At 58.6% G+C, this 24,205-nt stretch overlaps 1 protein-coding gene across 4 annotated transcripts in view; it reads left to right on the top strand.

The window, feature by feature from the left end:
- The window catches only part of CAPZB (capping actin protein of muscle Z-line subunit beta), a 141,028-nt gene that overhangs the window by 101,295 nt on the left and 15,528 nt on the right, over positions 1–24,205 (top strand). For all 4 annotated transcript variants that reach the window (XM_055398637.2, XM_088843092.1, XM_088843107.1 and 1 more), the window contains exons 4-6: positions 5,378–5,491; positions 22,128–22,269; positions 22,600–22,716. In XM_055398637.2, the coding sequence (XP_055254612.1) occupies positions 5,378–5,491; positions 22,128–22,269; positions 22,600–22,716 (373 nt within the window). The remainder of the gene's footprint in view (positions 1–5,377; positions 5,492–22,127; positions 22,270–22,599; positions 22,717–24,205) is intronic.

Below are 24,205 nucleotides of genomic sequence, written 5' to 3'. Positions count from 1 at the left end.
GGCGTGCCAGGCCCATCCTGGCCGCTCACCGCTGCTGCTGGCAGCTCAGGCGCCGCCGGCTTTGACAGCTGACGGCACCAGCCTTCTTCCTTCTGTTCTGTTCATCCAGCCTCGACCGGTCGATGTTTGTGGAGCGCCTCTAGTATGCATGGGAGATGCAGCAGTGAGCAGGAGGCCTCTGCCCTGGTGGGGCTTACAGTCTAATGGGAGAGAGATGTTGTTAAAAAACAGCTAGCTCCTTTATTAAAAATCTCATCGAATCCTGCAAGGGAGAAGGTCCAGGGAGGGCCTGTGTGCTTAAGGGCATGTGAGCGAAGCTTGTCAGACAGACATGCAGCTCTCCCTTTGCTTCACCATCACCCTTTCCAGAGCTGTGAATTACTAAGTCAGTGTTCATCCCTGCGCCAGGTGGATCACTCGGCTAGAGCAGAAGACACACTGGGATCTGGTCACTTTGTGACTTGATTCCTGCAGCCATGGCCAGGCTTATTTGAGGGCAGCATAGAGAAGGCCGAGGTTGATTCCAGGAAGACTTCCTGAAGGAGGTGATGTCTGAGCTAGGTTTTTAAAGGTGCATAGTTCTTAAATATTAAAAAAAGATGAAAGTGAAAGTTGCCCGGTCATGTCTGGCTCTTTGTGACCCCCATGGACTATATGGTCCATGGAATTCTCCAGGTCAGAATACTGGAGTGGATAGGGTAGCCTTTCCCTTCTCCAGGGGATCTTCCCAACCCAGAAATCGAACCGGGGTCTCCTGCATTGCAGGTGGATTCTTTAGCAACTGAGCCACCAAGGAAGCCCTGATAAAGATGGAGTGGGGGGAAAGATGGGGAATCCTTAAGCCTGTCCAGTGTTCTTGGGGTGGGTGGCGGTGATCAGTGCTGTGGAGAGTGAGGGAGGAAAACCGTCCGCCTTGGGTTTATGTAGAGGCCACAGAACCTGAGCCAAGCCTCGATGCCTGGGGCGGGTGGGCCCTGAGAAGTAAAAGCGGGAGAAACTCGCTGGAGGGAGCCGGCGCAGGCTCCAGGGCAGCCCCGCCTGCCGGAGCAGCTGGGGACTCTGACAAGTCAGTCTCTGGTCTCTGGCTTTCCCGAGTGTCAGGTGGAGGTGGTAGGGTTCGTTCTCCTCACGTCTGTGTGAGCAGGCGCTTGTCCGTCAGGCACTGAGGCGCTCTTCTGTGGAGCTTGTGTGTCCTGCTGAGGAATCCAGAGGGTAAGCAGATGTGGAAGCCATGGAGATGGTTGAAGAGCGGACGAAGATAAGGGAGAGGCGGGAGAGGGTGGCAGGCCCCGCTGTGATGGGCTGGGGCTGCTCAAGGCTGACGTGAGCCCTCGGGATGAGAAGGTTCCCTCCAGCACAGGTCTGGGGGCAGAGCGACCCGCGTGAAGGCCCTGGGTGGGACGCAGTGAGCCAGGCAGGGAGGGGAGCCTGGGGTGGAGGGGAGGCCGGAGGCCTTGCAGGCCAGGGCGAGGGTGGCGCAGGCTCAGTGCAGGGCAGTTGGGGGTTAGGGGAGTAATGCCCCTGAAGTGCCGCACAGCACAGAAAGTGCTGTGGAGTGAAAGTGTCAGTCGCTCGGTTGTGTCCGACCCCATGGGCTGTAGCTGCCCGGCTGCTCTGTCTGTGGGGATTCTCCAGGCAAGAATTTTGGGATGGGTGGCCATTCTGCAGAACTTGGGTGGGGGGAAATTACAAAGAACTAATGCTGCTTAAGAGAGACTGGACAGCTGTCCTAAAATGGTGTGCCTCTCCTAGCTTCAGATGGAAGTTGGGTAAAGAATGTCCTTCGGCCTGATCCAGACTGGACTCCAGAGCAGAGGCAGGGAGAGGTGGTCAGGTTTGAGGTTGGTTTTAGACGTAGAACCAGGGGAGTTTGCCAATGGAGGGGGTGGGGGAGGAGAGGTGGTAGGGTCCCTGAGTGTGGAGGTGAGAAGGGCTCTGGGAGGGGCGGGTTTGGGGGCATCTTAAGCTCCAGATGCCCAGCAGATGGAGAGTCAGACAGCCTGTGTGTATTCTTGAGTCCGGGGAGGTCTGGGTGCGGACGGACGTACAGAGGTGGTCGTCCGGCTCCAGAGTTCTGAGACCGCCTGAGGCAGGTCCGGCTCAGCCTGAGGGGGCTGGCCACTGCCCGGGCCGTGGGCAGAGGGCCGCGTCCCGTCCTCAGTGGGGGCGAGGCCCCAAGGGCACTAAGTGGGCTGGCAGGCCAGGGAGCCGGTGATGAGAGGACGCCGCGGAGTGCATCACCAGACACAGGGTTAGGGGGCACCCTGGAAGAGGGGCCCCAGGGCTGAGCTTGCTAAGTCAGCGTCATCGTCACATTTCTTGTTTCCTCCTGAAAATTCGGGCTTGCTGTGTGAGACAGCTGTTCCCCAGTGGCCGGTGGAAGGCTGGGGTCGTTTCCCACTCCAGGCCAATTTGCCAGACCTCCCGGGGACGTGGGACCCACAGCCCTGCCAGGTCACCCTGCCGGCTCCCACCCGCATTCCTTGGGGCTCCAGGTCGGGGCTCGGGGTCTTCGGCCGAAGAGGAGCCCGGGCACAGGGCACAGAGCTTTCATTTTTTCTTCTTGGTATACAACTTCAAGGTCTTCTGATTTTCTCCACACATTTCTGTCCTAACTGTGTTTGATCGTTTGCTTAAATAAGATCCTTATGGTATGACGGTTTGCCAGCAGCGCTGTTTGAAACCTGTTAGCTGAAACAAAAAGCATTCTCTGAGGGAAATGAAAGGCCTGACTTTTGAAATCTAAGCGTTCCTGTCCATCTGTCTTTTTTCAAACGGCCTCCATTTAAGCTCTTTAATGTGTTCTGAGTGCCCCTTCCACTCAGAATATTCTGGGTAATGTTATGATTTTTTTCCCCCAGCTACAATTACCCCGGCTCCAGGACTCACGGCTGGAAATGCTGTCGTCTGTGAGCCAGGGGAGATGTGAGTTACAGGCTTCTTGAAAACTCCAGACTCCCAGTCAGCAAGAGAGATGGGCTCCTATGTCTCAATCAGGTCGCCTTTAAACAAAAGCCAGCTAGAGCGGGTCTTCCAGCCCCGCCGCCCCAGACAGCAGGGGCTGTGTAACCGTGGCTGCGAACAGCAGGCCTCTGAGGGTGCTGGCTGGGCAGGCGAGGAGTGGAGGTTCTCACGCTCGGCTTCCTTTCCACCCACTTTGGCGAGCGGAGGTACCAAGCCTCCTGGTTTATGTATAAATAGTGGTGGTGACAGCAGTCTCCATCTTTGAGCCTGGTAAGAGGTCTTCGTTGATTTTTTTTTTTTAATTCTTAGGCGTCCCCCAGCAGAAAGAGCAGAGAGTTGCTTCATCTCTGTCGGTTTGGAGGAGCACTTGCCAGAATGGCCGGGGGTCCTTTCCTCCCCACCCCGTGCTGGCAGGCTTCAGCCCACAAGCTCTGTGCTGGGCGCCGGGCCACGAGGGCAGAGCACGCCGCAGGCTCTGCCCAGAGCACCCCCACTGCCCGGGGCAAGGTCGGGGGGCTGGGCTGTGATGTGGCGAGGGGGTGAGGGACAGGCGGAGAAGCGCTCCCTCCTGTGCGTGTCAGGGTGGAGACAGGTGTGCAGTGCCGATCGCGCACTCCTGCTCTGGCGTTGTTCTCGAGCACGTGGTGGGGCACCAGGCCCCCTTCCAGGTGGGGAACGACGTGGGAAGCGGCCCAGGCACAACTCCTGCCCTCCAGGAGCTTGGCTTCTCAAGTTGACCGTCTAAAGTAGTTTCCAGTTCAGTAAAGTTTTAGACTCAATTCCACAGCCACACCAGTGCTCAGGAGCCACCTGAAGCTCCCAGCTACTCTTCCGGACGAACAGATGCAGAACACTGCTGTTGTCGGAAGTTGTGCCAGGCAGTGCCGTTCTGAGGGGTGAGCACAGTGAGAATGGCCCTGCCGGCCCTGCCCTCCGAGCCAGGCAGGGCCCTGGCGGATCCCAGCACCCTTACCTGTGTCCTGAGCACGGCCCAGTGTGACCAGCGGGCTGCCTGCTGGTCATAGGGCAGCAGGGGCGTCTCAGGCCATTGCTGCAAGGTCTCCCGACGTGGGTGAGTGAGGTAGGGGGCTGGCGTGGAAAGAAGGGTGCCCACGTGCCTCCTGCTCTGGGGGCAGCTGGTGCGGGGAGACCTTTGGGGACACCAGGCACAGCGACTCTGCCCTCGTTTACCTGTATGGAGCCGCAGCCTTGAAAGGGGGCCTCTGCCCGAGGGTGGCGTGGAGGTTGCCCGGCCGGCGTGATGGATCTGCTGAAGCAGGTGCCGGGCGCCACTTAGACTTACCAGGAAGAAAAACATTTGTACCAGATTCATTAAGGAGACAAGGTGCGCCTTTTGTCCCTTAGCATCAATCCCAAATCAGTTGGTCCTGAGTCCTTCGCCACGTAAAGTGGTGTGGTCGGGTAGGGGAACGGGAACGTCAGTGGGTTTTCTGACCACGGACTCGTCTCGGTCTTTGCAGCCCAGGGTGTGGAGGACTTTGTCCGGATCCCATGTGGCCCCACCCTCCTCTCTTTCCCTCGCCTTTGTAACTCTTTCTCTCGCTTTTGTAACTCTTTCTCTCGCCTTTGTAACTCTTTCTCTCTGTGCCCCCAGCCCTCTGAAGTCCACCTGCGGGAGTTAATGAGTGAGTTTCCCTTACAACTGCCTTCCCAGCACTCTCTGTGGTTAAATGCTTTCCTGATGTGGCAAATACATTTTTAACAGCACAGCGAGTCTTTGGGCTGGAAAACGCGAGGCTGCTTCTCATTACCTTGCAGTGTTCTGCGTGCACACAGCCCGTGAAGGCTGGAGGGCCGTCCTCTGCTACGGGGAGGGCTCCGTCCCTGGGGTGTCCTTATGTGTGATCTGCGGTCTCTTGCTGCCCTGACTGACAGCTCTCATTTTAACCCTTAATTGTCTGAGACGATCTGTGGGGAGAGTCACGTTTTCTCCAGAGTGGCTGGCAGGTCAGGAAGGACTGGGGGTCTCTCTTCGTCAGTTCCGTGGTGAGAACAGAGGAAGGCCTTTTAAAAGGGTGAGAAAGGAGTGGCGTTTGTTGCACACTGAACTATATGCTGGTCTCTGGGCACCTGATGTGCTTTCCTCCTTTGCTCCTCAAAGCAGCCCTGTGGGTAAAGAGTAGTGTCTGTTTACACACAAGGAAAAGGAGGCTCAGAGAAGTCAAGACACGTGTTGGAAACACACAACTAGTGAGAGCTGGGGCCTGGCGGTCACACCCAGGTCTGACAGTCTGAGCCCTTGTTCTCCGAACCTCGAGAAAGAAGGCCATGTCTGTGGTCAGGGCCTGTGGGTCGCGGCTGCTCCTCTGAAATCTCAGAAGCTAGGGCTGACGGGCTCAACGGCCCCATCTCCCTGGAACGAGTCGTGTGACCTTCTCCCTCTGCCCTGCAGGTCACCATGGAGTAACAAGTATGACCCTCCCCTGGAAGACGGGGCCATGCCTTCTGCTCGGCTGAGGAAGCTGGAGGTGGAAGCCAACAACGCCTTTGACCAGTACCGAGACCTGTGAGTTAAGGGGCTCCCCTGAGACGTAGATTGGAGAGGAGACATGACCGGCCCCCTGGCGGACCTGACCAGGGCCAGCTCTGAGCGCCCCACAGGACGCTGGGCGGGAGTGTGGTCCCTGGGTCCGCCCTGAGAGGTGGCTGGCGTGTCCGGGCGCCTCCCTGCATCGTGAGTGCCTCCTGCATGCAGGACTCCAGGCCCGATGACCCGTACCCATTGCCTCAGACTTTCCCCAGCATGGGTGCTGCTGTAGTCCCCACGTTTGCCGAGGAAGAAATCAGCTCAGAACGACTCACTGAATTGTGTCGGAGGCCAGAGGCAGAGCGAGGAGTCAAACCTGGGTCCGTCTGTCCACAGAGGCCCCTCTGGGTTTCATGGCACCACCTGCCCTGACGTTCTCGCCTGGGGCCCAGGGCCCTGCTCCCAGACCAGTCTCCAAGGCCGGGGGGAGGTTCAGGGGGAGTCAGTGGGGGGAGTCGGGGTTCTGCAGTATCTGTAGCTCCCTCCAAGTCCGTAGCTGCACCTGGAGTCGCAGGGGCTTCAGCCTACACTGTGTTCTTGTAGTTTCGTCACTAAATCGTGTCTGACTCTTGCGACCCCATGCACTTGGGAAAGTGTTTTTGCTGCATCTGCTTAGATTTCTGCCTCCTGCCACACCCCCAGAAAGGGCGGCCACTCGCTTCATCCGCCTCGCACGGAAAGGCTCCAGAGAAGGTTATCTCCAAAGCATTTTTTTCTTAATAGAATCTCATTTTTAATTAAGCTCTATATTGAAAATATAGCAAACCTATAATATACGCAGTGCTCCCTCAGTACAGACCCAGTGATTCAGGAGAGGATTTGACATATATGTCTGTAAAGGGCCAGATAGTAAACAGTTTAGGCTCTGCAGGCCACGTGAGTCCTGGCATTTTTTCTTTATTCTTTCTTTTTTATGTGTGATTATCCTTGTCTTGTACCTCAGTCTGCCTGCAGTGCAGGAGACCCAGGTTCAATTCCTGGTTTGGGAAGATCCCCTGGAGAAGGAAATGGCAACCCACTCCAGTATTCTTGCCTGGAAAATCCCATGAACAGAGGGGTCTGGTGGGCTACAGTCCACGGAATCACAAAAGTCGGACACAACTGAGCAGCTAAGCACACATCCCACATCCTTTAAAAATGTAAAGCGATCTCTTGAGCCTAGAGGTAGCTGGCATTTGGCCTTCAGTCTACAGTGTGCCCACCCTGACCTGACCTAGGATGTAGGCAGGGAAAAAGAAACGATAAAAACAAAGCATCCGAACTGCTGCAACATCGTCTGGATGTGGTGGCGTCCCCCTTGGAGAAGGAACTCAGGCTCTGTCTTGCAGACAGCTGGCATGGTGGTCCAGTTTTTAGTAGATTTGATATATATGATACATAATTCAGAATTATATATGTCCGTCTGACACGTGTCAACAAAAGGACCCACAGCACAGGAGCAGAAGCTCAGCTCTGAGGAAGCCGGGAACCGGTGGCCCTTAGCCTCTGAGCCGCCCCGGGCGGGTCGTGGTGCAGCTGGCTTTGTCTTCACTCTGTCGTGCGCCAGTATTTTACAGGCAGCGTCTTTAATCCTTTCAAGAACCTCTGGGGCAGTTGATGTTCCCCTTTTTACTGATGAGACTGGGGTTCCCAGAGGCTAAATGAACCCCGACATGCACGGGACTTCGAGGCGAAGAGCTAGAATTTGAGTCTGTATTTGCCTGACGTTTCCACATATTATTGAGTCTCACCATTAGAGTAACTTTCAGTGATTGAAGAGTCATCACACCTAGAACGCTGCCCTGGAGTAGAACAGCTCCTTCTCCAGTGGAGCCGAGACGTGCTCTTCTTGCTGGCATCTCTGATTTATTTGTAGCTGTTCTTACCCAGCCACGTGGCAAGAAGCCTGTCCAGCTATTGATTGGGAATTCCCAAGTGGAGTCAGCTTTGTGGGTTGACGATAATCTTGATGGTAAAACAGCAGTGCTGATAGCAGCAGCCACAGCCAGTACCTGGGCGAGCCTGGCATCCATTGCCCCCTCGGTCTTACTGAATCTTCACGGCAGCCTGTGCGAGAGGGTTATCCCCGTTTGCAGATGAGACGACAGACTCAGAGAGGTGCAGTCTCTCACCCAGGTCTACCCAGCCAGTGGAGCGTTTCACGTGCTCTATTCCAGGTTAAAACCATCCTTATCCAACTCCAGAGTCCAAAACTTAACTCATTTACTTGACCAGCACTGGCGTGTTTGACACAAGCCCGATGCTCGCCAAGTCCTAGGTCTCCGGCCTTGAGTACAGATGACCACCTCCTTTCCCGTGTGGAGAATCCACTGTGGACACACAGACGGTAGAGAGACAGTGGGCCGGTGCCATGAAGGGTGGGGGACGGAGCGTGGCCGGGTTTGTGTGGCGGTGTCGGAGCACCCGTCCGTGGCTGACTCTGGCCTCTGGTGCCGGGGCGGGAAGGGGCAGCCAGGCAGGGTGGCTTTCGGGTTCTTCGAGGATCAGAACAAGGCCAGTTCCGATTGCTTGCAGGTGTAAACGTTTGAGTGGGGACTTCCTAGGTAGACAGTGGGCGTGCTGTTCCCCTTGTGCTGCCATGGAGTGGGGTTGGGGGCGGTCCTGGGAAGATGCCCGTGCCCTCTCTGACTGCTCCCTCCTGCCTGCTGGCTTGCTGGTTCATAGGTATAATGACGCGTGGTCTGTTTGACATGTGCCTTCTGTGAGGCCTCGGCGGGCCTCATACGGTAGAGCATTTCCCCATCCCCTTCACGAGTCTTCCCCGTCGGAACAGTGACTGTAGGGTGTGTGGGAGTTGTCTGCCAGGCTGTGAGACCCCTGCTTGGGGAGGCCCTCCAGGCGGTTAACCCGCTGGGAGTTGGCAGGAGCTGGGTTCGTCCCCCAGGTCTAACTCCGCACTGCCTCCTGAGAAGGTTCCCCTGCCTGGGCAGAGTCCCCCTTGAAGGGACTTTCCACCTTGATGACCTGTGTCTCTTTGGGCCTGTGCTTGTTGCCTGCGCTCCCCTCTGAAGGCGAGCTGACCTGCGGGGAAGTGGGGAGGGGTGACAGGGGAACTTCCTGCACCCAGGGGAGGATCTTACAGGACAAGCCAGCCCTGAGGTTCTGGGACGGTCTGGAGAGGTGGCATCCAGGCCCAGAGCCGCTCCTGAGGTTCCAAGACGGTCTGTAGAGCTGCAGTCTGGGCCCAGAGCCGCCCTTGAAGTTCCGAGACGGTCTGTAGAGCTGGGGTCCGGGCCCAGAGCCGCCCCTGAGGTTCCGGGAGGGTCTGTAGAGCTGGGGTCCGGGCCCAGAGCCACCCCTGAGGTTCCGGGAGGGTCTGTAGAGCTGGGGTCCGGGCCCAGAGCCGCCCCTGAGGTTCCGGGACGGTCTGTAGGGCTGGGGTCCAGGCCAGGAGGATACTGTTCTGTCCCCAGCTGAGTCAGTGCGCTCTTCTAGGTGGGAGGAGGCGGCCTCCAGGCGGCACCTGCAGGGAGGGCAGGGGGCCCTTCATTCCCTCATATGTGGGTGGCCTGGCCATCACCTGGCACAGCAGGCCCAGGCCCCCGGAGGGACTGTAGTGGGAGTTGTCGTTGGGTGGCCACAGTTGTCAGTGTGCTGGGACGCCCTCTCCTGAGGCCCATGTCAGGACCATTTGCCCAGTCGCTGAGCCAACCCGGTTCTCGTTTAATGATTGTGAATCCACGTCTCCTTTTTCTTTCTTTTCTTGCTTTCTCCTCCTCCTGCCCCCCGCCCAGTATCTTGCCCACGTCCTGTTGTCAGAGTGCCCTGAGGGTTGTCAGAGGTCAGATTAGTGACCTTGAACTCTCCCCGCTTAGGTTCTGGGGCAGACGGAGATCAGCCCAGTGCTCGGAGTCCTCGCCTTGGCCTTGGGCAGCGCAGGCCAGTGGTCACTGCAGTTTCCCGGGCCAGGTTGTTCGACGGGACGCGGGGCTGTGGGCCTCGCCTTTCACCCTGTCCTTCATTCCTGCCCCTCCGTCTAGGCCTCTCCCCACAGCAAGGAAGACTCCTCTGCTGTCACCGTGGCGCTCTCGGTAAACAATCTACCTGCCTTTGCGGGAGACTCAGTAGACGTGGTTTCAGTCTTCAGTCCCTGGGTCGGGAAGATCCCCTGGAGAAGGAATGGCAACCACTCCAGTATTCTTACCTGGAGAATCCCATGGACAGAGGAACCTGGCAGGCTACAGTCCATGGGGCTGCAAAGAGTTGGACACAGCTGAGCGTGTGCGTGCACGCGCGCACACACACACGCAGAGTGGAGGAAGCCACAGTGCTCCTCCATGGAGCCTTCCACCTAACTTCCTTCAGTTCGGGTCAGTCGCTCAGTCGTGTCCGACTCTCCGCGACCCCATGAACCACAGCACGCCAGGCCTCCCTGTCCATCACCAACTCCCGGAGTACACCCACACCCATGTCCATCGAGTCGGTGATGCCATCCAGCCATCTCATTCTCTGTCGACCCATCTCCTCCCGCCCCCAATCCCTCCCAGCATCAGGGTCTTTTTGCAATGAGTCAACTCGTCGCATGAGGTGGCCAAAGTATTGGAGTTTCAGCTTCAGAATCAGTCCTTCCAATGAACACCCAGGACTGATCTCCTTTAGGATGGCCTGGTTGGATCTCCTTGCAGTCCAACGGACTCTCAAGAGTCTTCTCCAACTCCTGCCTTCCTTAGACGTCAGCAAACGGGCTCGGGCAGAAGGTCACTCTGAGGGGAGGCTCCCCTGACACTGCCTCACGTCTGCTGGGCTGTCGCTGAGCCGCTGCCTGAGGGACTAAGGAGATGGCCATCGTCCTGGGCTCGCAGACAGGCGCCCAGAGCCTTGGGCAGACCCAGAGGGAAGCAAGTGATTGCAGGGTCTCCGCCAGGAGAGGCGGGTGCTTGTGACTCCGGGGGGGTGGAGGGGGCTCCCGGGTAGCCCACTCCAGAGGGGTGGAGTGACTCGGCCTCTGCCCCTGGCGACTGAGGACTGCGACACGGTGGCCCTTCCCTGTGCTCACCCGGACTTGAACGCCTGCTGTTTCTGAATTCTGGGACCCTGGGGGTCGCGAAACTAGGACTGAGTTTGCCTTGTGCTCTGGCCTCTCGACCGTTCAACCCCCCTGGGACTGGACGCTGCCCTCGGGCTCAGTGCTGTGAGACGCCTCCAGGGGCTCCTTGCTCTGTGGCTCGCAGCAGGAAGGGCCCTCGTCTACACCAGGAAGGTGCAGTAAACTCCACTCACGGAGGTCGGTCATCGTCTGAAGGGCTGGGGAGTCAACCAAAGTAAAACAAAAATAGGCCAAAGGCACCCTTTCCTGCCGTTCTGCGCTCTGGGGCCCTCCTCTGGCTTATGTCGTCAGCCTGAACCTGTGGGCCTGACAGTGAAGAAAGCGCCCTTGTTCCCAGCCCTGGTCCCCCAGCCTTCTTCTGCCTCCTGGTGTTCTCCTAACAAGACGCGGGGAAGGAGACCACAGTGAGCGTGGAGGTGGATCTGAGCCGCGCCCCGGCCAGGTGTCCTGGGCTGCAGCAGGCCGGCCTGCCTGGAGCGGGGGGCTCGCCAGCGTATGTCTCTGCTGTGCGGGATGGAGGCTTCGTCACCGTCTTCCCGGAGGAAGGCCTTGGCTTCTATGCTCGGGCTCTGGGCTTGGATCGCCCGGCCATCGAGGTTCTGACTCTGTAGGGATTAGGATGAGTCATTGGCACGTCGAATTGATACGGTCTCAGTGAGAGGCCAGGCCGGGGCCAGACTGACTAGCAGGCCCTCTGGCTTGCACCTCTGGGTGCCCCTCTCCTGCCTGTGCACAGGATTTCTTCAGTGTGGCTTAGAAGTGCCAGCAGCTGGGAGCATGCCTGCTTTCTCACAGCAGGCACGAAGTGCCCGGGGGTCCTGCCTGGTTCCCATGAAGCCCCGTTCCTTGCTCCTCCCGGCTCCCTGCCGCCTTCTTTCCCTCCCATCCCTTCCACAATGACTGCTTTCCTGTTTTGCCATCGCTAGTGACAGAGAGGGATCCTGGTGGGAAACTTTCCCAGGAGAATAGCTGTTAAGCAGCTGTTGATTGCACAGCTCTGATTTTAGATCGGAACAGTCCATTTGTGAAAATCCTCAGGAGACGACAGGCGGGTTTCGCTGGAGCGCTGGCGCTGGGGGAGGTCGTGGTCTACTCGCCAGTTGTCTAGAGTGTCATCACTCCCCTTCCCAGGCCCTCCCACCCTGGCCGCCAACGTCCCAGCCACTCCCAGTCTTCTCTGCCGCGCCCCGAGGTGGTTTCCAGCCCCATTAGCCCCCGGGGTGCAGGGAGAGGAAGTGGGAAGGGCCACCTCTCAGGCACCTGGCTCACGGGGACGCTGCTTTCCTGGCAGAGCCGTCTCTGCTTTCTCAGGCCCAGGCCTCGGTGGCTCATCAGTCCCCAGGCCTCATCACGTGGCCCCAGCGAGCCGTCTCCCTGGGGAGACCTATCAGAGGTCGGCGCGTGCCACGGCCAGAGAAGCATCTCATTTGCATTGTGAGCCACCAGCAGGCTGCCGCGCACCCCGCGTTCAGTGCTTTGCGTTCCCAGGTTCCCAGAGAAGAGGGGAAGCCTTCCCCGCTCTGGCTTCCACACTGGGCCCTCGGTCAGCCCGGGTTCTTCCAAGCCCAGATGTTCTAACCCAGGGGCCTGGCACTGCTTTCTCTCAGACGTGATTGCTCCCATCTGTGCCAGACAGCTTGCCCCATGCTCTGCGATCCTCGACTCTTGGCTCGTAGCAGATAATACCTTCGAACATGCAGTCACAATTTATTGGCTTTATAAGTTAATTTTAGTGGGTGTGCAATTGATTGAAATCAAAGCTTAATGAAGGCCAGAGTTGGGGGGGGGTGCGGAGGCGCGGGGTGGGAAGGCACTTTGTGTTCTTCCTTGCTTCGGGTCCGAGATAATCTTCAAACGCTTTAATTAGGTTTTCTAATCAGCTCCTCTTGTCTGGAATAAGTTTGCGGAGTGAAACGAGGCTGGCGCCCCTGTGGCAGGCGCGGGGCCCGAGAGCCTGTCCCTGCCTGGCCGCAGTCTTCTGCCTCCTCTCCCTGCCCTGGGGCCCGCCTTACCCTTGTGGCTGTTTCCGCTCCTTCCTGCCTCCTTCCATCCCCCGTGCCTCTGGCAGATGGTGCTAGAGCAACACCAGCTGGCAAGTGCAGGACTTCCAGGGGCCTGTAAGGAAAAGCTTGTTGCCCAGGTTTCTTGTGTCTTCAAAACTGAGACCTCTCACCCTGGGCCCCGAGGGGCCACCTTTTTGTGGGATGTGAGCATTGGGCCCAGGAGTTTGGGTCGGTCCCGATGGGATTTGTGGGTGGCAGCGGGAGGCTTGCTGCTGAAACGGAAGTAGCAGAAGTGTGCATGTGTGTGCTCAGTCGCTCAGTCGTGTCCGACTCTGCGGCCCCACAGGCTGCAGCCCTCCAGGCTCCTCTCTCCATGGGATTCTCCAGGCAAGAATACTGGGGTGGGTTGCCATGCCCTCTTCCAGGGGATCTTCCCAACCCAGGGATCACACCTGTGTCTCTTGTGTCTCCTGCATTGGCAGGCGGGTGCTTTAGCACTGGTGCCCCCTGGGCAGCCCAGCAGAAGTCTGGGAAGCAGGTAAGTGGGGGTGGGTGGGCCTAGATGCCTCCCGGGAGCTGGCCCTGACCCCAGGACTGTGTCTGGGCCAGGCTGCAGAGCAGGGAGGAGCTGTGCTGTGGGGAGGCCGGGCCTCGGTCCTCTGCTGTGTGCTTGCTTGCTGACGGTGGGCCAGTGGTCCGTCTCCTCGTCTCTCAGTGAGCCGTGCCCATCTTGCTGGGGGTGGGGTGCTGTTCCCCTCCCACGGCTCCCCTTTGTCCACTTGGCCCTTCGAGGGTAACGGAATCGTCCTCGTTGGGTGGCAGTCCCGTGTGTGGAGGTCTTAGGTCAGGTGTGTTTGCGGTTGTGGCTGTGGGGTGGTGTGGGTGCAGACGCGGTGGACAGTGGGCCGCGCTCGGCAGGCTGCCGCAGCCCTCAGCAAGGCCGCAAGGAGGCGGGCCGCAGTGGCGGGCTGCAGTGGCCCCCATGTGCGGTGACAGGGGGTGGTCCTTGTGACCAAGCCTCCAGCGTGTCCCGAGACCCCGCGGTGCTGTCAGCGGCGCGGGTGCCACGCGGGCGGGCCTGGCGGACCCTTTGGTATGGAGTGGAGGCAAGGGGTCCCCAGGGGAAGAAGTGAACCAAGGCACAGAGGACTCGCTTGGCTTGGTAAGCGCTAAGAACGACCAAAACGCGGGCGCCGTGGCAGGGAGAGCGCCTCCAGCGGGGCCGGGGGGCCCGGATCGGTGGCCCTGTTGCAGGGGATGTCTCAGCATCACAGGCTGGAGGCTGCGCTCCCCGCAGGGTGGCCCTGGGCTGGCCTCAGGGACCTCGGATTTGGGGGGCTTTCTGTGCTCCCTGATACAAATGCTCATGGTGCAGAGACTGTCACACAGGCCCCATGGTTTGTGCTGAGCTGCACTCCCTCCCAGAGCCTGTGTACAAAGCAGAGGGCTCACCAGGAAGAGCCCTGGGTGTTGAGACTCTGGGGGACTCTGCCGCCCATCGCTGGGAAATGGGGGCATCCCATGTGACTCAATACTGGGTGCCAGAGGTGTTCTTGGGAGCCTGCACCTGGTTCCTTCCACGGCCTCTGCTGTCTCCTTTCCCTGGAGTGACTCAGGGCCGCGAACACGACTCTTCTTAAGTCCAGTGAGTCCTCCTGGCGAATCATGGAGCTTCAGGTGGTCGTGGGTAGCCAGGCTAGGCTGTGTAACCAGACCAGGAAGGGCAGGTGGGCTTCTCTGAGCCGAGGGACTTGCTAGTGAGGCGGAAGAGCACAGGCCGCCAGGACCGGAGGGTGGAGCGCGCTGCAGAGGCGCTTGTCCAGCGTGGCTGGGGTGTCATCCTCCGTGCCTGGGGCCTGGGTTCACAGTATGACCTCCACCATCCCCCAGAGGCTTTGCAGGCTAGGGAGGCAGACCCTGACCTGGGCTCCTCCTGGTCTGGCTTCTTGGTCCTGCCTGCTCTCCTCCTGGTCTGACTGAGCGATGCCTGTGGCCTGCGGTTACCCTGTGTTTCCCACCCCAAGCTCCCTTGGTCTCCAGAATCAGAACCCAGGTGGGAAACAGGTGGAAGCAGTGAGCAGCGTGAGCTGAGGTCACGGAATTGTTCAGGAAAGTTCTTGGGAAGGTGAGGCCTGGACCGCCTGCTTTGGCCCTCACCCCACCGTCTGCCCCTTTGAATTCATCTGGGGGGCCCTTGCCCAGAGGTGGAGGGCCTCCCTGTGTGTGGAGGCCCTGCCACAGCTCCCCTGCTGCAGACCCTGTGCTGTGGGGACAGAGGGCCAGAGTGGGGGGTCACATCCAGCTCTGAGCACGTCAGCAGCGTGGTTAGTGTTTGAGTTTCCACGTACACTCTTCGAATCTTCAGCCACACGTCCATCGGAGGGCCTCTGAGAACCTGCCCTGCCTGAGGACTTGGGCTGGGGTGAGGGTGCAAGAAGCAGCTAAGGGAGAAGGTCAGGGTCGCCTCAGCCGCACAGCTCAGATCGAATGGGAGGCAAGCAGGGAGAAGCCTGTCCACCCTGGGGGGAGTGGAGTTGCTTCCTGCTCTTGCGGTGTAAATTTCTGAGGCAGGGGCGTCAGTGGAGGTGCCTGGAGCCCCTGCAGGCGGGGTCCAAACGGCTGCCCACTGCTCCCAGCCTGGAGCCCAGTGACAGCCCAGCCACTCGGTCCCCTTTGCCTGGTCCCGAGGCCGTGCCCAGGGCCTGCGTGCCTTGGCAATCATTGATTGTCATCTGCTGGAAGAAAGTTAAATGGAAAGCAGGAGCGTGCGGAGAACAGCTCCACTTACAGACAGATCCCCCGTCAGCGTCAGGGACTGGCTCCTCTGGGGTCACGCGTCAGGCTCTGTGGCTACACGTGTTGGGGTGAAGTGAGGATCTGCTTCTGCTGGCAGTGGGGCTCCCTGGTCCTCCCGGGCTCCCCAGGAAGGAGTTCCATGCAGGTGTCCAGGGCGGTGGTCTCACAGAGGCTCAGCCAGCAGCCCCTGCCACCCCCTGCAAGAGGAAGGCCCTCCTTTCCAGAGCTCCCTGTGTGGGGTGCTCAGCCCCGCCTGACTCCTGGAGACCCCTTTCTCTCTGCACTGACTTTGCTCCTCCACCTTGAGGCAGCTGCATGGGTGGGGGCGGGTGAGCTTACCTGAGTCCAGCCTCACAGGCTGAACCCGGGCCAGCGGAACAGGGCACGGCTCTGGGGCCACCAGCTCCCCCTCCTCTGCCGTGTGACTCGGGTGTGTTCCTTTCTCACCCTGGGTGTCTGTGATCTTAACTCTAATATAACGTATGCAAACCCCGTGACACAGCTGACAGCCTTTGGACAGTGGCTCCGAAACTCCAGAAGACCTTGACTGTCCACATCCCCCTTGGGAGGGCGGCATCTGCCCAGGCAGTGCACAGTGGCCGAAAGTGCTTGCGGGGGTGTGGTCAGATCCGAGAGCCGTTGTTCCCAGTGAGGCCTTCATCATCCCTCTTCAAGGACAAAAGCAAAAGGCCTGTAAAGAGGCTGTAACGCGCCACAGCCACCGTCCAGATGTGCGCTGCTGATGAGCACACCCGGCATTAAAGTGGCGTGTGCCTGAGCCCGTCGGCCGTCCACACTTGTGTGTGCTGGAGGCGTTTCCGCCGCGTACCTGTCCCGAGGCTGCAGGCAGGAGTTCCGAAAACCGTGGCAGAACCGACCGAGTCCCAGTGCACATGGCGAGGGGCTCAGAGGCTGCCCCGCGGCTCTTGGAGCCGCCCTCCCGCCAGCCCTCCCGCCGCCTCCAGATCCCAGCGATCCTATCTTATGAATGAGAGCGCCGCACGGGCGCCCCATGCGTTCCCCTCGCCTTCCTCCCAGCTTTACTGAAGGACACCCGCTGCACAAGCACTCAGCCCAGCACCTGGGGGCGGGGCCTTGTCCTGGCCCCTCCCCCGACCTGTCTGGGTCTGAGGGTGACCTGCGTCCTCCACCTCCGGGGGGTCATCGCCCTGCCAGAGACCCGTGGCCACACCCAGCCCTGGAAGGCGGCTCGCCCGCTCCCAGCCAAAGGCCTGCACGTCAGAGCGAAGCCGCAAAGGGCCTGTGCCCACAGAGCTGTGCGGCCGTGGCTTTTGCGTGTGGGTCTTGGCGTGTGATCGTCACCTACTGGGGCCTCTGCGTTAGAGCTGAGTCCAGCCCGGCTCCCAGGAGGTGATTTGACGGGAGGGAGGGAGGCCAGCCTCAAAGCCCGTCCAGTCCCACCTTTCCTGTTACACTCACGGCCTCTTGTCGGCCAAGGCGGGTCACAGCCCAGATTCCTGAGCCGAGTTTCCATCCCCGTCTCCACGCATACCTCGGCCTCAAACACCCCATAAAGCTCTGGGAGCCGGAATAAGTGGTTGTTTCTTATTCCTTTCTTTGGTGAAGTAGATCATTTTGAGAGTGAAGTCTTACTATACTTTTCTCTCTTTCTCTTCTCCTCCCCAGAAGTCCTGAGGTTGGAGACTTACGGTCATAGGATCTGTATGTGTGACCCTGACTCTGGCCCAGTGGAGGAGGGCATTTCAGGGGGAGGAATGGCTCTCTGGGGAGAACGGAATAACGGACGCCGCGGGCGTGTCACTGACCTGGGTGCAGGGTCTCACTGATGAAGAGGCCGCCCACCCAGGCGCTCCGCCGCGACTGGCTGTGCCGGTCAGCAGCCTGCCTCCTGAGGCTGGCCTGCGGCTCCTGGCTCCTGGGGACTTGGCCTTTTTGAAGTTTATGAAACCTGGTTGTAGGCAGCATGGTGTTTTTCAGACAGTAGGACTTAGAGAGCCAGCCCAGGTGCCCCTGACCGTAGTCCCTGCTGTCTGAGCTCCGCATGGCTCCGTTTGTCTGAAGAAACGCTCATCTCTGCTGGGGCAGTCTTGAAAGCCACCAAGACTGGGGGTGGTTGACGGAGCTCCCTCTCGAGTGGACTACAAAGCCGCGTTTTCCTCTCGTTCCTGGGCCGGTCTGGGCCACTCTCCCATTCCCTACTCCCAATGATCCTGGGACCTGAAGGGCCCAGGGTTTCCTGGCTCATCTTTCCACGGTGGCTTCTTCGCCATGTTCCATCGACTGACTGAGCCTTACCACGTGCGTGGGTTTCAGCCTTCGCTCCCTGAAGGCCTGAGAGAAGCCCAAGTGGTTCAATTTGGGCGTCCGTGTTTTAACAATGCTCCCTAGGCGGCCCACTTGACCAGAGACCGTATCTGTCAAGCCCGGCTCAGCAGGGCCGTGGCCATGACCCTGGGCCTGTCCGCCCTCCCAGGTGACGGGGTCCCCGATGTCCCTGATGGAGCCGGGTCAGAGCCCAGGCCGCCAGGCGAACCCCATTCACGTCCCTGGCGATAGCGGAGCCGCCTTATTGGAATGGCATGCTAGCATTTAAACAATATTAATACTATTTGACTCATTAAATATACAAAGGCCAGTTAAAGTGCTTCCATGTGTGCGCTGTTAGTTCTGGCGGGAGACTCCTCAGATGGCTTTATGTGGTTTCAGACAACATTTTAGCACGTTCTTAAAATACCCACAAAAGCCTTTATGTAAAAACTCATAAATGTGAACCACATAAAAATTATTTTTTTTCCCCGTTTCATGTCATTATGATCAAAGTAAGGTAGGTAGGAATAAGTTTCCAAAAACCTGGTGAGGTCCCTTCTTTAATTAATGCTTCGCGCGCAGAGCTGGGCTGTAAACTGCGGGACGCGGGCTGTCTGTGCCCCACGGGCACCTGGCCCCAGCGGCCAGCATTCTGAGCGGTGCTGGGCCAGCCCTGCCTGCTTGCTCATCCCCACGCCTCCTGTCTTGGAGCGTCAGGTCGAGACTTGCAGCTACACAAGTCCCCGGAGGTCCCTTTAGGCGGAGTGGAATGCGAGTCCGAGCTCAAGCAGCATGAGGAACCGCGGCCCCTGGGGTGCAGCTGCCATCACTGCTTTATTAAAAGTCAGGTGGACTGTAAATTCAGACGCCACCCACCGGAATACCGTCCCCGCTGTTAAAACCAGTTCTGGCGATCACGTGGCCCCACAAAGGTGCGCGTGATTCCCACCAAGTGGGGAAAAGCCAAGCCCAGCCCAGTCCCCTTGCTGTGCTTCCAGTTACATAAAAAGCAAGCATCTGGACACAGGCCGGAGGGGAGCTTGGAAAGATGAGGTTTGTGGGAAACGTTGATTTATGGTGTTGGGGGCTAAATGTTAAATTTCTCTTTTATAGAACAACGTGGTAACGATTTTTTTTTTTTTTTAATTTGGAGGAAAAGAATAGCAACCCCCATGAGACCAGACTCGAGCTTGCACTGTGCCTTCCTGTGTCCCCCAGGTTTTGAACCTAAAGGGCCCAGGCCAGGATGGCCCACAAGGCAGTGGAGACGCTGCCCCCAGTGGGAGCTGGGAGTGGGAGCAGGCCGGTTCCGCCTTCCATATCAAACGCCACTGTTTGGTTCCTCGGGAAGAAAACAGGAATCCAACGGAGGGGACTGAGGGGCTCGACCACAGACCACCTGGTGCTTCTGAACCGCTCGCTGGGTGGTGTGGGCAAGGGCTGTCAATCTGCCAGGCCCTCGGCCGGTTCCCTCCCAGCACAGCCTGCCCTGCCCTGCCCCGAACAACACTCTGGTCTGGTGGGCAGGTGAGGCTGTGCCCACGGTGGGTGGAAGGACACACAGGCCTGCTGGGCTCCGCACCTCCGCCCCAGGGTGGCCAGTGGTGAGAGGGAGTTAGTGGCCCACCCTTTCTGCCAGCACGAGAGAAAGGCCGCGTTTTAAAAGGTGTTTTTCCCCTTTCGTGTGGGGCTGCTCTCCCAACATGCCCACGAGCAGGGAAAACCATACATCGGAAGCCAGCAGCCTGTCACCGCCAGGACGGGCATCAGCAGGCCTGCTGCGGGCTGCCTGCTCCTGCTCGGTGGTGCTGCTCTGCTTCCTGGTGGATGTGGGGGGCAGGGGTGGGGACAAAAACCCAGAAGAGTGAGCGGGCAGGGCCCGGAAAGATGTGCCTTGTGCTTGCCTGCGTGAGGGCCCAGGGGAGATCAGGGGCGCCCCGCGTGTGTCCAGCCCGCTGCGGGCCGGGCAGGATCCCAGTGGCCCTGTGGACAGAGGGCGTGTCTCGGGCTCTAGGCCAGAAGCCTTACCCACTTGGGGTTTGGAGAGAGATCTAGAACAAGGGAGAGAGCCTTCCTGAGCGGGGTCCCTGAGTGCCCAGCGCCAGCCAGTTTCCTGGAGGTCACCAGGCCACACAGGCGGTCTCTTCCTTCTCCTGTGCTTTCCCCGCACTACCACCCAGCCTGGAGCTGGAGTCCGCCCCAGGCTCGGCCTTCTGACCAACATTCAGCCCAGGGGCCCGGCACCCCAAACGTCCTCCTGCTGTCAGCCCCCTCCTCGCTGCCAACTCGCCAGGGGACATGAAGCCATGACTTTCACCTGACAGTTATATGCGTGGGATGAGTGGTGGGGGCAGCCTGCCTGAGGGATCCTGGCAGGGCAGGCTTCGGGGAGCAGACCGAGTGTGGAGCCTCGGGCACCCAGCCCAGGGGGCTGCGGTGGGCCCGAGTGGGAGGACCCGGCCACCACAGGCCCTGCAGCTCAGCAGCACGGGAGTGCCTGCCTCTTCCGTCTGCTTGTCTCCTGGTTTCACCCTGGCATGGATCACATGCTGGGGCCTTTGTGCAAAAACTTTTAGTCTGAAAGAGTTTCAGATTTATAGCCAAATTATGCAAACAAGAATACAGAGAATTCTTGCACACCCATCACTTGCATTTCCTAAATAGTACTATTTACCGTATACGTTTTTTGTTGTGTAATGGCCTCATCGAGGCGCAACTCACATGCATGTTTATTTCTTTATTTGCTGTTAAATGATCTTGGGTCTGGTGTCTGTCTCTTTTAAGCTTTATTTTTGGTCGTGCTGGGTCTTGTTGCTGCCCCGGGGCTTTCTCTAGTTGTGCCACGCGGAGGCTTCTCTCTGGCTGTGGTGCTTCTCACTGCAGTGGCTGCTCCGGCGCACAGGCTCCAGGGCTCGTGGGCTCGGTGGTTGGGGTGCTCGGACTTAGTTCCCCTCCAGCTCGTGGAAGGAGCCGGCTCATCTTCCTGGACCAGGGGTCACACTCGTGTCCCCTGTGTCGGCAGGGGGTTCTCGCCCCCGGGGCCACCAGGGAAGTTCTCTCGGATTGTTTTCCTCTCTCGACGGTCCTGTAAAGTAGATGGTGTCCCTGTGTCACAAGGAGACCGAGTCCGCGTTCGCACAGCTGCTGCTGTGGATGAGCTGTTGTCGGGCGGGTGGGCGCACGCGCTGCTGGTGACTGGCGGGCGAGGATGGGGACCCGCGTGCTCCTGACGCCCGGCCCACGTGTGAGGCCGTGTGTGGCCCAGGCCCTGCTGGAGGGACCTGGAGTGTGCCTGCCACACCGTCCACACGGGGTTAATTGGGATCAGAGAGGCCACAGACGTTCCGGTAAGGAAGATGTGAGCCACCAGAGGTGAGCTCTTCCCAGAGGCTTAGTTGGGAGGCGCTGCACGCAGTCTTTGCTTCCTGAGTCCCTCAGACCTGCACGTACAGCCGCTGCCTTATGCCCTTGTACTTGGGATCTTCTCCTGATTTTCTTGGCTCCTCTGGCGTTTTCTTAGCCTCTTGCATTTGAGCTGAATTAGGAGCTCTAATCGGAGAAGGCAGTAGCAACCCACTCCAATACTCTTGCCTGGAAAATCCCATGGACAGAGGAGCCTGGTAGGCTGCAGTCCATGGCGTCACTAAGAGTCCGATACGACTGAGCGTCTTCACTTTCACGCATTGGAGAAGGAAGTGGCAACCCACTCCAGTGTTCTTGCCTGGAGAATCCCAGGGATGGGGGAGCCTGAAGGGCTGCCGTCTGTGGGGTTGCACAGAGTCAGATACAACTAAAGCGACAGCAGCAGGAGCAGGAGCTCTGATTCAGTATTGCCACAGACCTGCAGAGGAGGCTGAGTTCCAACCTCACTGTTGCAGCCAGTTGCTCTGAAAGACCCATAGACGACCAGGGGTGTGCAGCCCTGGAGCATCCCGGAGGGGAGGAGAGCCCTGTCTGCTCTCAGTGGGAGGAGTCTGGACCATTGTTGCTGTGGGTTTGTTTTTTTTTTTCCCTCTTCTTTTTTGCCTGTAAAGTAGCCATCCCAAAAGATAAGAATATCAGACTGTAACTATGACTCAATAGTAATGAGCCCCATTGAGAGTGTGTTACACATCACACACAGTACCAGATCCTTCCTCTGAAAGTAATGTAAAGCCTGGAGAAGTTGAGTCAGCTTGGCGGAGGCCACAGAGCTAGAGTCAGGGGCAGCTCAAACTCAGATTCATCTCAGGACTCCTCGTTCTGTGTTCCTTCTGTGACCCACGCCCCTAGCCCCAGAGAATGTAGCATCCTCTCCCCTGCCCAGCAGATGGGCAGGACACAGGCACGAACCACCCATGGCGCCTCCATAGGGAGGGCCTGTAAACCCAGACGAACATCCAGACGACTCTGGGCCACGCGCCCACCCCTGGGACCTGGGGTGGTGATCTGGAGTGTGGCGGGCTTGACATTTAACAGGACGAGGGCCTATGTCCTGCAGGTATTTTGAAGGTGGCGTCTCTTCTGTCTACCTCTGGGATCTGGATCATGGTTTTGCTGGAGTGATCCTCATAAAGAAGGCTGGAGATGGATCCAAGAAGATCAAAGGCTGTTGGGACTCCATCCACGTGGTGGAAGTGCAGGTAAGGCTCCCCCGGCTGCTGGCCCTGGAGATGCTGCTTGATGAGGGGATGTGTGGTGTGTAAAACCCTGCTGTTTCCTGCGAGTGCCCACGGCCACGTGGACAGAGATAAGTCAGGTGTGCAGTCGTCACTGATGAAAAGATCCCCGGAGGACTGGGGTGCACATGATTGCAGAGTCAGCCCTAAAGTTAAAAACCGTTTGGGATTTTTACAAGGTCACATCATGGTGAGGTCTTAGGAAGGGAATGCTCGAATGACCTGAATTCAGGGGCCCCTTGGGGCTCAGCTGAGGGTCACACACAAGGTTCTGATCTCTGTCTCGTCCTGCAGGAGAAGTCCAGTGGTCGCACCGCCCATTACAAGCTGACCTCCACGGTGATGCTGTGGCTGCAAACCAACAAATCCGGCTCTGGCACCATGAACCTTGGAGGCAGCCTTACCAGACAGGTACAGCGAGTGGGCGGTGCCCAGGCCAGCCCCAGTGCTGACTGTGTGTGGAGATGCATGGGCAGCTGCCCCCACAGGTTCCGGGTCTGAGGGCCGCCTCTATGACTAATGGGGTCCCCCCGCAGGCCTGTGGGTGATTGCCAAGACTCAGTCACAGGAGATTTTTTTCCCTTGGGTCAAGGTATTTACAGTTAGACGCTCTTGTGATGTTTGGGACATGCTGCTGGTTACATTTTCAAATCGGTTCATTTCTTAGTTGTGACTTCTGCTTGCAGGTGGCAGAAGTAAAGCTCTAACCAGCTTAAGCAAAATCGGAAACAAGTCAGCTCACATACTTGTGAAGTCCCGTCGTCGTCCAGCCCAGAGGGGTCTAGACACACGTGATGTGGGCAGGACCCAGAACCTCTGCGTGAGGGCGCTTGGCGACCTCTGGCCATCCTGGGGGAGAGTGTCTCCCTGCCGGCTCGGGCTACTTGTCCAGAACAGAATCACTTCTAGGGACCAGGGTCACGTGACTACCTGTGGGTAGAGTTAGACGAACAGAGGGTGTCAGTTTCCTGAAGTGAAATCGGGCAGCTTTTCATAGTTTGGTGGGGGTTCGGTGTGGGCAGCGTGAGCAGTGATGGCGGCCAGGAGTCTGAGCAGCAGGCCGCTGCGGGGTGGCCGTCAGGGTCCCCAGAAGGAGAGAAGCGGGTGAGCTGGAAGCTGCAGGGCTTCAGAAGGAGGAGGGGAGCCTGCTTCAGTCTCCGAGCCGGTTACCAGCCTCCCCGGGCAGCTGCCTGGTGGTCACGTCTGCTCTCTGCTCCGCCCTGGGCCCCTGCACCCAAGCAGGGCACTCTCCAAACCCCAGAGTATCCGTTCATCTCCTACAGAAAACAAACAAGCGTGTCTGGCTAAAGCAGTCCACAACCTGAGTCACAGGGTTTGCACGTTGGAAGAGTTCAGAGGGCGTCTCCCAACACGACGGGACGCCCTGTGCCGCCCTCCTTGGTGGCACCCCAGGGCACGTGGCCCTGGGGAGTAGCCCACTTCCTTCACGTCAGCCTCCACAGGAAGTGGCATCAGGAGAGAATCTGCTCTCCAGGGTGGGTCCCCTGCCGCCTGGCGGGCGCCCCACAGGCGTGCGGTTGGATGGGCTGGCACCCCGCCCCCGTCTCTTTCCCGCGAACTATTGACGCTCTGGGGATTTCCCATTCTGTTTCTGTGTGGTTGATCTTTCTTAAAATGAGGTTTTTCCCGTGGACCCACATTTTGGGTTTTGTCCCTTCTGCCCATGACAGATACGTTGAATCTCGGTTTCCATCACCCCTGGGTTCGTTGTTCCTTCTGGCTTTGTTCCCGCACATTAACTCAGATGAATGAGTCTGTTTGTAGTTCACAGCCAAGTTCAGAGCTCTCCGGCATGGCTGTCAGAGACTTCCATAGAGGAAGTTGTAGGGCGCTGGCCTTCAGGGTGAGCTGGTTCGGTTCTCATTCACCACCTAAGCAG

Source organism: Moschus berezovskii, chromosome 2, assembly GCF_049115385.1.
Source record: "Moschus berezovskii isolate FMDL1 chromosome 2, NW_MosBer_1.0, whole genome shotgun sequence".
NCBI lineage: Eukaryota > Metazoa > Chordata > Mammalia > Artiodactyla > Moschidae > Moschus > Moschus berezovskii.
The sequence above is the reverse complement of the archived record's forward strand: the minus strand, read 5'-3'. Positions and strand labels throughout refer to the sequence as shown.